Source organism: Patiria miniata, unplaced genomic scaffold, assembly GCF_015706575.1.
Source record: "Patiria miniata isolate m_02_andy unplaced genomic scaffold, ASM1570657v1 HiC_scaffold_8, whole genome shotgun sequence".
In the NCBI taxonomy this organism is placed as follows: Eukaryota; Metazoa; Echinodermata; class Asteroidea; order Valvatida; family Asterinidae; genus Patiria; species Patiria miniata.
Window position 1 is genome coordinate 5,603,460 of NW_024037075.1, and position 13,744 is coordinate 5,617,203.

Genomic DNA, 13,744 nt, shown 5'->3' on the forward strand with positions numbered 1-13,744 from the left:
GAAATTGCCTGCAGAAGTTGCTCTGTTCATTAGAAGGAACTAAAAACATGTTCTAACAATGTGTTATCAAACAGAAAAACTTCTGCTCCAATTGAAAAAAAAGTTGCATAGCCTCCATATAGGCCTACTATTACATTTACTCCCCAAATAGGGTAGACACCTTTAACATCATATAATTATAGCAACTTCCACTGTACATAAAATTGATATGTGATTGATGCTGATTAAGACAACCAATCGGTGTATGTATTGAAAAATTGTGTTGTTGGGACTCGAATGATGTTGAGATGATGTGCAATGAGGAATGAGCAGATACTTGTCAGTCGTAGACCTTGCTGTGTGAATGTAGTCAGGAGAATGTGGTCCCCTTTAATGAGATAACTGTCTAGCATTTCATGAGAGGCTGGCCGAAGTTTTAAAGGGGTGCGCACATTGAGGCAAAGCAGCCACACAGCATGGTCTATTGACCACAAAACTATAATGTGCCTTGGTATACAGCAAAAGAAAAATGTAGTACATACATAATAAATTCATTTATGTATATATAACGTGTGTGATTAATGTGAAATTAAAACTATGATTTATTGTTTTATACTCGAATTACAGGAAAAAAATCAATTGTAAATCATAATGAGTATATTAAAGGTTTATCCTGGTCGATTTTAGCATTACAAATTGAAAACATCTATTCCATCCTGTCGAAAATTGTGTAAGAAAGCAGAACAAAAATGGGAAAATTTTGATAGCAGAATCAACCATGCACTTTTTAATGTACTTGTAGAGTAGAGTTGTCTAGTTAGCTATAGAAAAAGAAGAAAAACCATTACCTTAAAAGTAGTGTAGAATTGTAGATTTAGAAAGAAAAAAAAATAATAATAGTTTTTAGACTAGTTTGCCGATACTGTAGAAAGAAAATTACCACCAAAGGATTTTTTTTTATTTATCAACAGTATTTAACTATCTATGCAGCTCCTCATTATCTATGCAAAAAAAGGGGCGGGGCTCAGTATGCAAAATTCCCGATTGTTTTATGCAGGGGGTGGGTCTTTGTCCGAGCGCTAGTGGAAGAGGGACTTGAAGTGTTTTTGTTTGTCTTCCAGAGTTACTTGTTTTCAAGACGATCACAAATCAGTCTCAAATGTAACTAGCTATTTCAAGAAACTACAGGAAATGCATCCCTGTAGTGTCATTATTCATCTGTTACTTAACTTGTAACTTAATTTCACTTGTAACTTGACTCACAACTTTGGAAAATTTCCCACCGATTATCGTCCTCAAAACAAACAAAACCGGCCACTCCTCCACCTGTTGTTCCTTTCATGTATTGTAGCATACACAAAATATACACAGTATAACCTTGGAATATTTCCGAACTCTGAAGGATTTCCTGACGTTAGTACACACCTTAGTTATCATTGCATCGTTCTAGTTTCTTAGTTCATATTTTAGTCCATTCAGTGGAATCCACTGGTCTTCCCTGGGGCCCAGTATTAGAGAAGACAATGTGAAATTTCAGATTTAGATGTGGGAGGAAAAGCCCAGGAGAATATTCTGGGGGAAAAACCACGGAATCAGGTAGGGACTGAAAACCAAATCCACATGTAGGCCTAGGCGGGATTCGAACCCGGGTCACAGCGGTGGAAGGCGAGGAAAGTACCGCTACGCCAACCTGACTCCCCATCATACCAGAGTCAGGTTGCACAATGTATACCGAGTCCATTCCATTAAAAAGCCCGGACTCGATATAAGGATTTAGTCTTTAAGCCTCCAATTCCAAATGAATTTTCTCTTTCCTTTTTGAATGATTATTTTACTTTTCAGGACTAATCACCGAAAAAGTATCAGTTAAACCCCCCCCCCCCCCCCCCCCAAGTATGAGCGGGTGAAGCAAGATTTAATTTGATGTATGACTTGAACATCTCGGAGAATGAGTTCGTTGGTTTTTTCTTCTATCGAGTTGTTCGAATTGTGGCATTTATAAGTTATTTGCTCGTCTGCACTCGGAAAGGTTGCACAATTCCAACCCAATGATAGTGTGTATCAATGCCAGGAAACCGTGACTAGAAGGCGTAGGCCTATGTTTCATGTTCCATACATAATACGCATTCGTAAAAGAAAAAATTAACTAAATAGAAATTAAAAACGGTAATACACATGGTCCAGTGAGCTTCATAATATGTCCAGCTCCTTATTTGTCATGTTATGTTATTGAATTTCAGTCTAGTCATCATAACATACCTTCACAGAATGTATTTTTTTCCTTTTTACCACCTGCTGGAAATAAATTATGTATGTCAGGGAAATATATTTATTTATGTATTAATTTATTTTTAAGTTCTCTTTCTTAGTTGTCGAACCAGGCCTTTATTTTCAGTTGCAATTTCAGCTGTTTCTTTTGAACAGGTTTTTTGTTTTGTTATTTTCACAAACTGTTTCAGCCATAAAAGTCCCCCTAAACACACAGTTGGTTATACATGTAATCTTAAAACACTCCTTCTCATCTCAATGACACACATTTTTTTTTTTTTTAAATAAGAGGGTTATAAATTGGTACAATTATTCGGTACATACCTAACAAACAGTGTGTACATGTAATTAAGGTAAAATCTTGTATTAGCTTAAAGAAAATGCCTCAAAATATACCAGAAAATAAAACAAATGATTTTTGTAAGTAAGGAAACCGAATGATTAAAATCTGTGTTTAACTATTACATAACAAAATAAAGCAATGAAACTTAATGTAAAACAAGCTGTGTTCATTTGGAGTTCATGTTGCGTTCATTAATAATGAAAATATTCTTGGGGTTTTTGAAACCTAGGCTTCGTGTGTGGCTTGGCTTCAGATTCAAAATCCTTTCGAAGAAAGACTGAAAAGGAACACTGCAAAGATTTGCTCCATTTTCATTTAGGATTTGATATTGAAACAGAACGGTCCCAATGTTTGAGCTGCACAGAGCCGGGGCCTTCTATTCCGAAGCCGAAGGCGAAGTAGAGATTTCGAAAACACATGATAACATTCCCAGAAAACGATGACTACATACCCCCGAAAATGAGGACCTCCCTCAAAATGGGGACTCCCCCCCCCCCCCCCACCCAGTCTTGGTTCTCGACGCTCCTTGTGTTTTTATTCAATGAGTGTACAATCAACCCGCCTGTGATAGCGGTTCGAGGCTGATAGCGGTCTGTGTGTGATAGCGCCCTCTATCAGCGATGGTTTGTGATAATGGTTTTTGGGCGGGTTGATTGTGCGCTCGTTGAATAAAAAACACAAGGAGCGTCGAGAACCGAGACTACCCCCCCCCCCCCCCTTCACAAAATGAGGACCCTAAATCGAGGACCTCACAACTACGGACCTCCCCCTTCCCAAAGTCACTCGACGTGTGCAATTGGATTGCTGCAGTTCGGATATTAAACAAAAAATGCAGTATTACATTGGATTAAAAAGTGTGGACCACAGAAGTTGTGTTCTGTGGAGCTTTTCGCTGCGAAATGAACGCTAACATCAGGGTTGTTGTGTCGCAGTTCTGTCAACTTGCTATGTGTCAGCAACAGGTAAGGTTTTAGTTTGAATTCGCGTATTTCACCTCTTTAAAAAAAAAAAAATTCACCTATTTCACCTCTTTTTTTTTTAAGGGGTTTGACTTTTTAAATAAATCACATCAGGACTCAGTTTTAAACGGCTCATAATTATTCTCAATCACAATTCTACAATTACGATGGCATTACTTCAAGAACCGTGCATGCTTTCAAGAAATTGTTTTCTTCCGCCATGTAGTCGCTAGTCGAGCAAACTTTGTCGGGATGAGGGGGTGGGGTGGGAGCATCTTCAATGCAAGTTGGTCGTGCTATAGGCCGTGTATTCACGATGAAGACAATTGTATTTATTTTTCGTTCATCTTTATGAGCTGCGGTTCCTCAAGACAAAGTTTTTCTTACACAATTAAAGATGGTCTTCCGCAAATGTCTTCCCCATGTTAAATTATCACACTCGTCAATTTTTTCATTGATTTTTCTTGAAAGATCTTCAAGGCAAAACATTCCTTCACAATTCAAATTCAAAAAAAGCATCTTTCGCAACTCCCTTTCCTCGCCCATGTTATTCAATGGCACTCGTCTCTCTTTTCAGCTGTTTCTGTCATTGATAAGCCGGCATGGTTGAGGACCACCCATTCCGCCCCATTTACTGCGGATAAAGCTGTCGACGGTGATCAAGCGACCATAGCGGTAGGACCTTCGATTGTTTTTTAATCAAAGAAATTAGATTTTTATTTATTAAAATCAATTTCTTTTATTAAAATCAATTTTTTTTTATTTCACTTATGGTCGTCATGTTCAACACATATATTATTCAACAATCGTCTAAAAATTTGAATTGCATTTGTAGTATATAAACCTTTTAAAACTCCCAAATGTTTTTTGGGGGAAATTATCTGTTCCTAAAAAAGAAAAAATTACTTGTCTCACAAGCTTCAAAAGAAAAGGAATCCCCCTCCCCCTTCGCTCTGACACCAAAAAACAAAATGATTACAACCATAAGTGCATCAGTTACAAAGTGCTACATTACGTAAATAATTTTTCCACCTGTCCGCAACAATCGGGCTTAAAAAAAATCTGACAGGCCTTAACCCCCCCCCCCCCCCCCCCCGCAAAACTTCCTGGATCCGCCCCTGATAATTTTTTTTTCGGTGCGGCTGTGCCGTGGGTTGGTTCGAATAAGTCAATGACATTTGATCAACGGCCTATCGATGACAGGAATTCATTCAGGCATTGCATAAAATGAAACATGCGTTTGGTTCCGAGTCACGATGTTGATGGAAATCTGTGCCATATACCTTTTATTCTATGGACCGTAGGAGATGATGACCCGCATCCTGTGTTGAGAGTTGACCTCCAAGAGGAGGTATGCCTGGGACGGGTGACCATCACTATACGCGACACAGACTGCGGTAAGAGCACAAAAATACTTGTTCTTGTCTCGCTCAATTAATATTTCCCATTTGGTCCACCACGCTAAAGGGATGGGAATGAGTGAACATTCTGTGAATTATTTGTAACTGTCTTTAAAAATCAGTACAAAAATGTTTTATAGTATGCAAAGGAAATTCCATCCATTTTTTTTGGGGGGGAGGGGCAATATATAACATACAGATTGAAGATTCGTTGGGGGAATTAAATCAGATTTGTCGAAGTGTACGAACAATACATCTTTACGTGTACATATCCCTTGGTGAACCTTGGCAAACCACATACAATTCAAATGAGGTTTTTGTCAATATATATTTATTCATTCAATTTATTTGTGTTCTAACATTAATTTGTTTGTGAAGGCACCCTGCCGTGTTTCACTGGCACGGTAATCCGAGCCGGGCTCAGCCTGAACTTGTACGAGAACCAACCGTGCGGCTTACCGGGCACAGCCGCGCAGTCTGCCCCGGGCACCGTGAGCAAGTTCCCCTGTGACGCACCGTACCTTGCCCGCTACGTCACCCTGGACATCGACCCGTTACTGCGTGAAGTTATCCACCCCATGCTGAAGATCGCCGAAGTTGAAGTCGAGGTCTACACGGCTGTGGAATGTACCACTTTGTCAGGTAAGAACCGATGCTGCGTGAAATTTGGACTTTGAAAATGAGGACTCCCCCTAAACAACAGAACCTGCCCTAAAAATCAGGATCTCTCCTGAAAAATTGGACCTCCTACAAAATTACCTCCGTTGAAAATGAGGACCTCCGCCTTTGAACTGCCTGTGTAATTCCCACTATTAGGCCTACTTCTCTAATCGTGTTAAGAAAAACTTCTGATAGACCTCACCTGAAAATGAGTACTTCCCCCCGAAAATGAGGACCTAGCTCCTCAAATCGAGGACCTCCCTGAAAAAGAGGACGTCCCCTACCAAAGTGCTCTGCAATTGCCCCAGTTACGTCACTGCTTATGACAAAAACTATTCCAATGGATTTGAGTATTTAATCTTAGCTGTTTTATCTCGTGCTTGCTGATGTTGATACAACCTCGCCTCTGAACATAGTAAACATCATGTCACCGCGTTCCGTCGAGTTTGTGATATCGATTGGCGTTGGCGAGTTGACAATTGTCACATATACGTGCTCTGTAGTCAGCTCTTAATTTAAAGGGCATTTGCAAACACTCAAAAAAACGAAACTGCCAAGATATTATGACATATCCAACTTGGCGATTGTAAGTAAATAATAGTATGAAATATCCTGTGAAAGCATGGAGCCTGGTATGCTGCTATTCTCAAGTGTCAGGTAACGGTGGTTAACACCTGACTATTGCTGAGAACAAACCGTTTTCTCAGATACTAACGTCCCTTAAACGGCCAGATACTACGACTTAAACTTCATGCGTAATGAATGTTTTACTTGACCTGAACAGAACCGGCAATTAGGCACTCCCTGTGACCTATGTGTTCTATCCCCTATTGTGTTCCCCACTCATTATTTGGGAAATGCAATGCGGGCTTTTTATTTTAAAAAATGAACAAGGTTCCCCTTCCAGACAGTGATGCCCCTAAGTGCCCCTCCCCTCCCCCATGCCAGATACCGCAAGCTGCACTTTGAGGGTTGAAAACGAAGCACCAGTGGACACAAATTATGAAACAGCTCAGTGGAGCGATGCCCGAAGCTAGTTAAAATTGTAAGCCCTCATATGGGATATGCAATAAGAGCCATTACCTTTAAAGCTCAAGTTTAGCGCATGGAATGAAACATCAACTATTTAACAGGGACCGTTTTTTCTTATTATTATTAATAGGCCTACAACACGATTGTTCATGTGTTTGCATGTGTAGTGTGCAATTATTTACCGATGGCTGACTCCGGGGGAGGGAGGGGAGGGGGGATTATCGATTGACGAGTGTAAGTGGATTGCAGTTCGGATGATAATTGCAAGTTAGTAAGGTCTGGAAATTGTCGGCAGCTGGAGTCATTTGTCTGTGGAGCTAGCTGTGCGCAGCGAAATGGACGCTTACATCTTGGTTGTGGTGTTGCAGGTGATGTGCTGTCAGCTTGCTATGTGTCAGCTAACAGGTGAGGGTTTTTTGTTTTGTTTTGCATCTTTTTAACTCTCCGTCTGAAACAAGGGCAGATCTTGGAAACAGGCGGGAGGGTTTGACTTTTTTAAACACAACGTACCAAGAATTTTAGCTGAATAAAGCAGCCGCCATAGGGAATATTTTTACATTTGCGTGTCTAGCTCCCCGGCCTATGTTTTTGAAACTCAATGGTTCTTGAGTCTGGAGTGCTGAACGGTAATAATAACGATTTATAGCGCGCATTTTCGCAAGTAACAATGCGCGACTAAGGACAACTCCAGAAGACAAGTTACATAGCAACTGATGAAAACTGTGTTGTGTAATCCTACAGAAATAAAAGCATAACTCAACCGTTTCGAACATGACGCTCAAAGTACTTTAACGAAGTAAAATGATATATAATATTCACATTTATTTAAATGTTTACAATATTTTTCTCTTTCCAAAAATATACAAATAAAACGAATTAGTGACTTTTGTCTGATTACAGGTATATTTTACTGATTTACGACCTGAGACAGTTTTTGGTCAGCTTATGACCTGCTACGGTCCTTCAAGGCCAAATTGTCATACCCAATTCTTACCCAATTACAAAAGTGTTCACAAAATCTCTCCCCGTATGGCAATCGAAATGCTTTTATCTTTTCAGCTTTTTCTGTCATTGGTAAGCCAGCGTGGCTGAGCACTACACATACCAGCTTTCTTGCGGGAAACGCTGTCGACGGTAATCTTGCGACCATCGCTCACAACGGTAAGACCATGGCATTGTAACGTTATGAATGAAACTTGCAATATACCTTGTCTTACTGAGTGACAGACTATTTTTAATGCGCATTCGTAATCAATTTGGAGAGGTCAACATTGTTTTACCCACAATATCTACATAGGTTATCGTGTTGAATAAGAGCATATGTTCTTTCCACTGTACATGAAAAACCAAATGGCGTAAATTTGCCGTAAAACTTGGAAGGATATTGTTTTTTTCTTTCAATATCTTTAGGATACATGAATAATTTATTCCTACGTGTTCTTAATTCAGCCTGAATAAAAGACACGGAGGAATCTACTGATTTTATGGGAAGACTCCGCTCAAAGTAAAGATAGAGCTGTCACCAAAATACCCTGTGAAGTTATTCTGCCTGAAATAGTATCATTCGGAAGAAAACAAGAATCAAAGATGGTTTTTAAAAAGTGTGCAGAATTTTTTTTTTGTAGTGTTATTTTTTTTTTGCGATATTCGTTTAAGGTATATTGGGATTATTTGCCTTTTGTGCATTGTTTTTTTCGCGTTAAGCCACGAAATTGCTTGAAACCTTAAGAATGGAACATAACAACTATCTGTTAAAGTATCAGCTAAGTTGATATATTGTTGAGAAAACACAGACGACGTATGTACATTTTCGGGGTCACGTATCTGGATTCAATTGCTAATGCACGTAAAAAAAAAAAACTGCCCGTGGGCACATTTTCTTAAACCACCTTCAACATTGTTTCAGGTGGAAATACTTCAGATGGTATTTGGTGCCAGTCCTTTCCAGGCATCAGATTTTTTTTCAGACCTTTGGCTGAAATCAGACTCTTTGAATCTTTGAATCAACGATATGCATCTTTCAGACCTTTCATCAATTTTCAGACTTTTTTTTGGTAAAAATTGATAATCTCACCCCTGGCCCTATCTTCACTTTGTATGAGCAAGGATTTCTCGTTAAATCGGTAGGTATGTTTCAAGGTAATTGAAAATAATCCTTCGTGCAAGGAGTACCTATAATTGGACCAAAACCGACTCCCAAATAAAGCAAAGGAAAAACCTGTTGAGCAAACAGAATGGTACTTTTACTCTGATCATAGGAGGTGGTGACCCACATCCTGTGTTGAGAGTTGATCTGCAAGAGGAGGTTTGCATGGGACGGGTGACCATCACGCTACGCGACTCAGGCTGCGGTAAGCATAATACTACTTTCAGCTCACAATCATTGCAAGGGGTCCCCCCCCCCCCAACTTATTTTTGCAATTTGGATGGCAGCCATCTTGGCAATGCGTTTCGCACAAATTTCACATTATTGAAAACGAGGAGCTCAGTGCTAGGCCATTGTATGAATTAAGGACCTTTGGTTTTTGTTAAACCTCTCAACAAAAGACAGCACTGTGGCCATCAGCTTCAACGCCAACTTGAAATTCTGTCACACAGGGCTGCAAATGCAAATTCAGGCTTTAAATCAATTGGGTGATGTTAGGCTTTCTCAAACTGTTATTATTTAATTGGGTGATGTTAGGCTTTCTCAAACTGTTAGTATTTAACATACAGGGTGAGTAAAAAAAAAAGCGGAACCCAAACCCCCAAAATTATATTTCATATTTAACAAAAATATTTAGCACCAAAAATTATGACTGGAATGCCAATTTCATAAGCTTCCTTTGGATGAAAAAATTACTGAAATTGGTCAATCCGGTCAAAAAAGTATCACCATTTAAACACAATGACCCTAAAACCTGTCTCGTCCAAAAAATGCATTTCAACAATCGTCGTGACAATTGTCTTCAGACATCACCAGCGATGAAATCTTAGTTTAAACGTGAACAATATGCAAAAAAGTCCTTTTGAAGGCCCGTCTTATAAAAAAGTAGATTTTGTAAATCCTATATTGTTTGCCAGGGTTGTTAATCAAAATATTGTGTGCTACAGTTGGTGACAGTTGTTGAAACAAGTATTCCGTGTCATTTTCTTCGTTGTTCCAACAGTCAAAACACACAATAAATTGATTTTTTTTTGACGAGACAGGTTTTAGGGTCAATGCGTTTAAATGGTGGTATTCTTTGAACAGATTGAGCAGTTTCAGTATTTTTTTCATCTACAAGTAGCTTTTGAAATTTGCTTTCCAGTCATAATTTTTGGTGCTACATATTTTTTTTAAATATGAAATACATTTTTGGGGGTTTGGGTTCCGCTTTTTTTTACTCATCCTGTATATCGGCAAAATATACGACTGTGTACTTATCTTGAATTTCAGGCAAAATGTCGGAGACCGCTTACATCCCTGCATAAATGTTATTGCAGCATCCGGAATATGAACATTTCAAGAACAGTTTTTGGTAAATAAAAGGAGGTATTATTTTTCCATCTCCTCTTCCTAACAAAACAAAGACTTGTAGAGAGCAGCTTATTCCTTACCAATTTTTTTTTCTTGCGTTATTTCATTTTGTTTCCCACTTTTTGACCTTGAAGGCCCACAGCCGTGTTTCCTTGGCACGGTCATTCGCGCCGGGCTCAGCCCCAACTACACCAACAACCAACCGTGCGGCTTACCGGGCACAGCAGCGCAGTCCACCCCGGGCGCGGTGAGCAAGTTCCCGTGCGACGTACCGCGGAATGCCCGCTACATCACCCTGGACATCGACCCATCCCAGCCCGGCGTCACCGCCCCTACTCTAAAGATTGCCGAGGTGGAAGTCGAGGTGTACACGGCTGAGGAATGTGCCACCGGTATGAACAAACATTTTTATCCATTTTAGACTTCGTCTGTCTGTTTGTCCGTGTATTTGTCGGTATGTCTTGATTATTCTGTAATCTCCGCCCATAATTGGTTTACATTTTCTCCCATTGCTTGTGACTGAGTTTGACCCGAGTTTGACTGCGGCCACACCTGACGTGGTCTAATTGGTCAAGGCAGTGTGCACTGTTCATTTGATGAAATCTGAATTGGCAATGAACTATCAATGACCATTGGTGTAACATACTTCGTATGTATTTTGTTGATCATGTTGGTACGGGGTTCGCATGGTAGGGCAAGCTAGACCAATCAATTATTAAGCCACGCCCATCATGAATGGACCAATCACAGCCGTGAATGATGTCCGACATGCGCACACTAAAGTCCAGCATGTGTGCACATGAAGACGACGTGCGCATATTCTCAAACACAGTGCAGTGTGGAGAGGGGAGAGAGGAGAGGGGCACGTGTGTTTTGCCACGTGCACAGTGGGCGGGTCTGTTTTGTATTTGAATCTCCCCGACAAAAAAGTGATTCACTTGATGCTGCCAGGTGCAAATTAATGATGTGCAAACCCGACCCGAAACCGAAACTGACCCGACCCGAAACCGACTTCGGGTCGGGTCGGGTCGGTTTGTTCATCTTTTCAGTCGGGTCGGGTCGGTTTCGCATTTTCATTTTCGGGTCGGGTCGGGTCGGTTTAGCCATTTTTTGAAAAAAACTGAAATAAACCGAAATAAACCCAAACAGTGAGAAATTTAGGTGATGCAATATTACTGACAGACACTGTGACCGCAGCCCATGGTGTGGTGTTGCCACCGAGCGCACTATCATGTTCCCAAGGTATTAATTTCTCCAGTCGGATCAGGACTGACAGTGAAATAGATATATTGTAATAGTTTTTATGATACCGCGTGATACTATGCGTTTGTTCAATAATATTCATATTAATATAATATTGTTCAATAAAATAATTGTTTTCGGTTCGGGTCGGTTTTACCTTATTTTTTGTCGGATTGGGTCGGGTCGGTTTGAGGGAGTTAAGATCGGTTTCGGTTCGGATCCGGTTTATATCTCTAATGTTTCGGGTCGGTTTGGCCTGGTCAGCCCGACCCGATGCACATCATTGGTGCAAATCTGGCAAATTATTATCACCGTACGGGTACCATCCGATTTTTATTCGACCACACCGCTTTTTTCCCCCTCAGAACCTGCCGTTGATACAAACTTGGCCTACTTTAGGAAGTGGTACGAGGGAGGCTCCATTGTTAACCCTGACCCCCTGTCGACAAAGAGGGCGTCATCTCTCACTCGATGCGCCCTCTACTGTCTGAAACATGCCAGTTGTTTGTCCTTCGAGTTCGCAGCAGTCCTGGGCCAGTGTCACCTCTACAGCCAAACATCGGAGGATATCGAGATGACTTCAAACACCGACTTTAACATCTACGTGCGACAGTACTAATTTTAAATACAACAAGATAGGGCCTTTAATTAAGGTTGAAGAAAATATTTAGATTTACAGAGTGAGTGGAATAGAAAATGACTGATCAGAGTTAGAAAAATATTTAAAACACATTTCGCTCGCCCACTAGTAACTATGAACATTTCTCGTAATTTGCAAACTCGATTTCCAAGTAATGTGTATTTTAATAATAACAAAAATATCTCAAAATTGAAACTGACCTCCACTGATGACAAACTGATGACTACCCATTACATACAATAAAACATGGACATTTTCGCACATCCATGAACGAACGAAAACTCGCGCATGAAAATAAACCAAAATCGCCATCAATGTTGACTTCATATTCAAAACACAAGATCTAACAGTAAAAATAATGTTTCAGTCTTGACTCAAATGATTAAAATCCCCTTAGTATTTGAATGCGTGTGTGTCAGCTGTAATTCTCACTCGGCTCAGTAGCTTCCAATGACATTCCATGGACAGCTATAAAAATAGGTTCTTTTAGTAAAACATGCATTTACTTCTTGATAGCATGAATCAATTTCAGCACTTTGTTTTTCTTCAGATGAGTAAAGCTCATTCTCTTTTATACAACACCTGAATAAATCCCCGTCATCTGATTGGTGGATCGTTGATCACATGTCAATGAATTATTCATACCAACGCGCGGTGAATAGAACTTCCATTGCACGGTGTCACTGCTGCCGGTGGTGGCGTTGTTTTAAATCGAGATAATTGAATATGATTGTTCTCAACCTGTTGAACAGTTTGCATTAATATAAATATGATGAACTTGTCGAACTTTTAAACAGTCGTTAACCTGAATACATTGGCTATTAAAAGTCAACCAATCAGATGGCAAGGATTTATTCAGGTGTTATATAAAACAAATAATGAATGTTTCACGTTCGTGCAATGGAAAGAATAATTTCATTCGGTGACAGATGAAATGTTCCATTCCACGAGGCGAAGCCTCGTGGTTTCGCCTCGTGGAATGGAACATTTCATCTGTCACCTCATGAAATTATTCTTACCATTGCACTCACAAACATTCATAATTTATATATTAAGACCATTGGGGTATCACATTTGATTGATTTTTAAGAAAAAAAAATCATTAATCCAGGTCACTTTCTTTTTGACTCACCCTATAGTCACACCAATGTAGTAATGAAACCGAGGCTGCTGTTTTTTGGTGGGGTGGGGTAGGGGGATCCCCCCCCCCCCTGTCGCTTCATCATTAAGTGCTACTTCTTTTGATGTGAAGGCCTATACCTATTTTTTTTAATATTGCGGAAGCCATGCCTTATTTTTGTTTGTGTAAATATGCCTATAATACGCGTTTTAATTCTTTTGTTGTAATTGAAGAGAAATTCAAGGGTGCATTTATCTCGATTAGCTCGTCAACTGAATGACCATATTGTGATATGTCACCACATCCAGCTCACTGGCTGTAACAATTGAAATTTTTGTTTGAAATCTTATTCAGGGGTCGTTTTATTCCAAACGCATCACGTGAAAAGTTCAATGTGCTTTAACTTGATTCCCAAACTCTTGAGTTACAATGCTTTTGTAGTTACTTCTGTTGTTTTGTTTGTTTGTTTTTCAATTGAGTGTCTTCAAGGCTTGGTAAAATTATGTAGGAAGCACTTTGAGATATTAATGGTTGCGTTATGAAAGTAAATATTCACCAAATAGTAAAATAAGTTTAATATTCATGAGTGTCGGAAAAATTTG

General features: G+C 39.7%; 1 protein-coding gene across 1 annotated transcript; it reads left to right on the forward strand.

Moving 5' to 3' along the window:
- Nucleotides 1–5,078: 5,078 nt before the first annotated feature.
- Nucleotides 5,079–12,001, forward strand: LOC119719686. Its single transcript, XM_038189181.1, has 6 exons — nt 5,079–5,088; nt 5,328–5,591; nt 7,701–7,802; nt 8,900–8,992; nt 10,275–10,532; nt 11,748–12,001. The coding sequence occupies exons 1-6, from the start codon at nt 5,079–5,081 to the stop codon at nt 11,999–12,001; spliced, it is 981 nt and encodes a 326-aa protein (XP_038045109.1).
- Nucleotides 12,002–13,744: the final 1,743 nt, after the last annotated feature.

Excerpts from the sequence above, each read along its gene's own strand:
- LOC119719686 (XM_038189181.1), top strand. Across the intron at positions 5,592-7,700 it reads GGAATGTACCACTTTGTCAG|CTTTTTCTGTCATTGGTAAG; the intron begins GTAAGAACCGAT and ends TTATCTTTTCAG. Across the intron at positions 7,803-8,899 it reads TGCGACCATCGCTCACAACG|GAGGTGGTGACCCACATCCT; the intron begins GTAAGACCATGG and ends CTCTGATCATAG.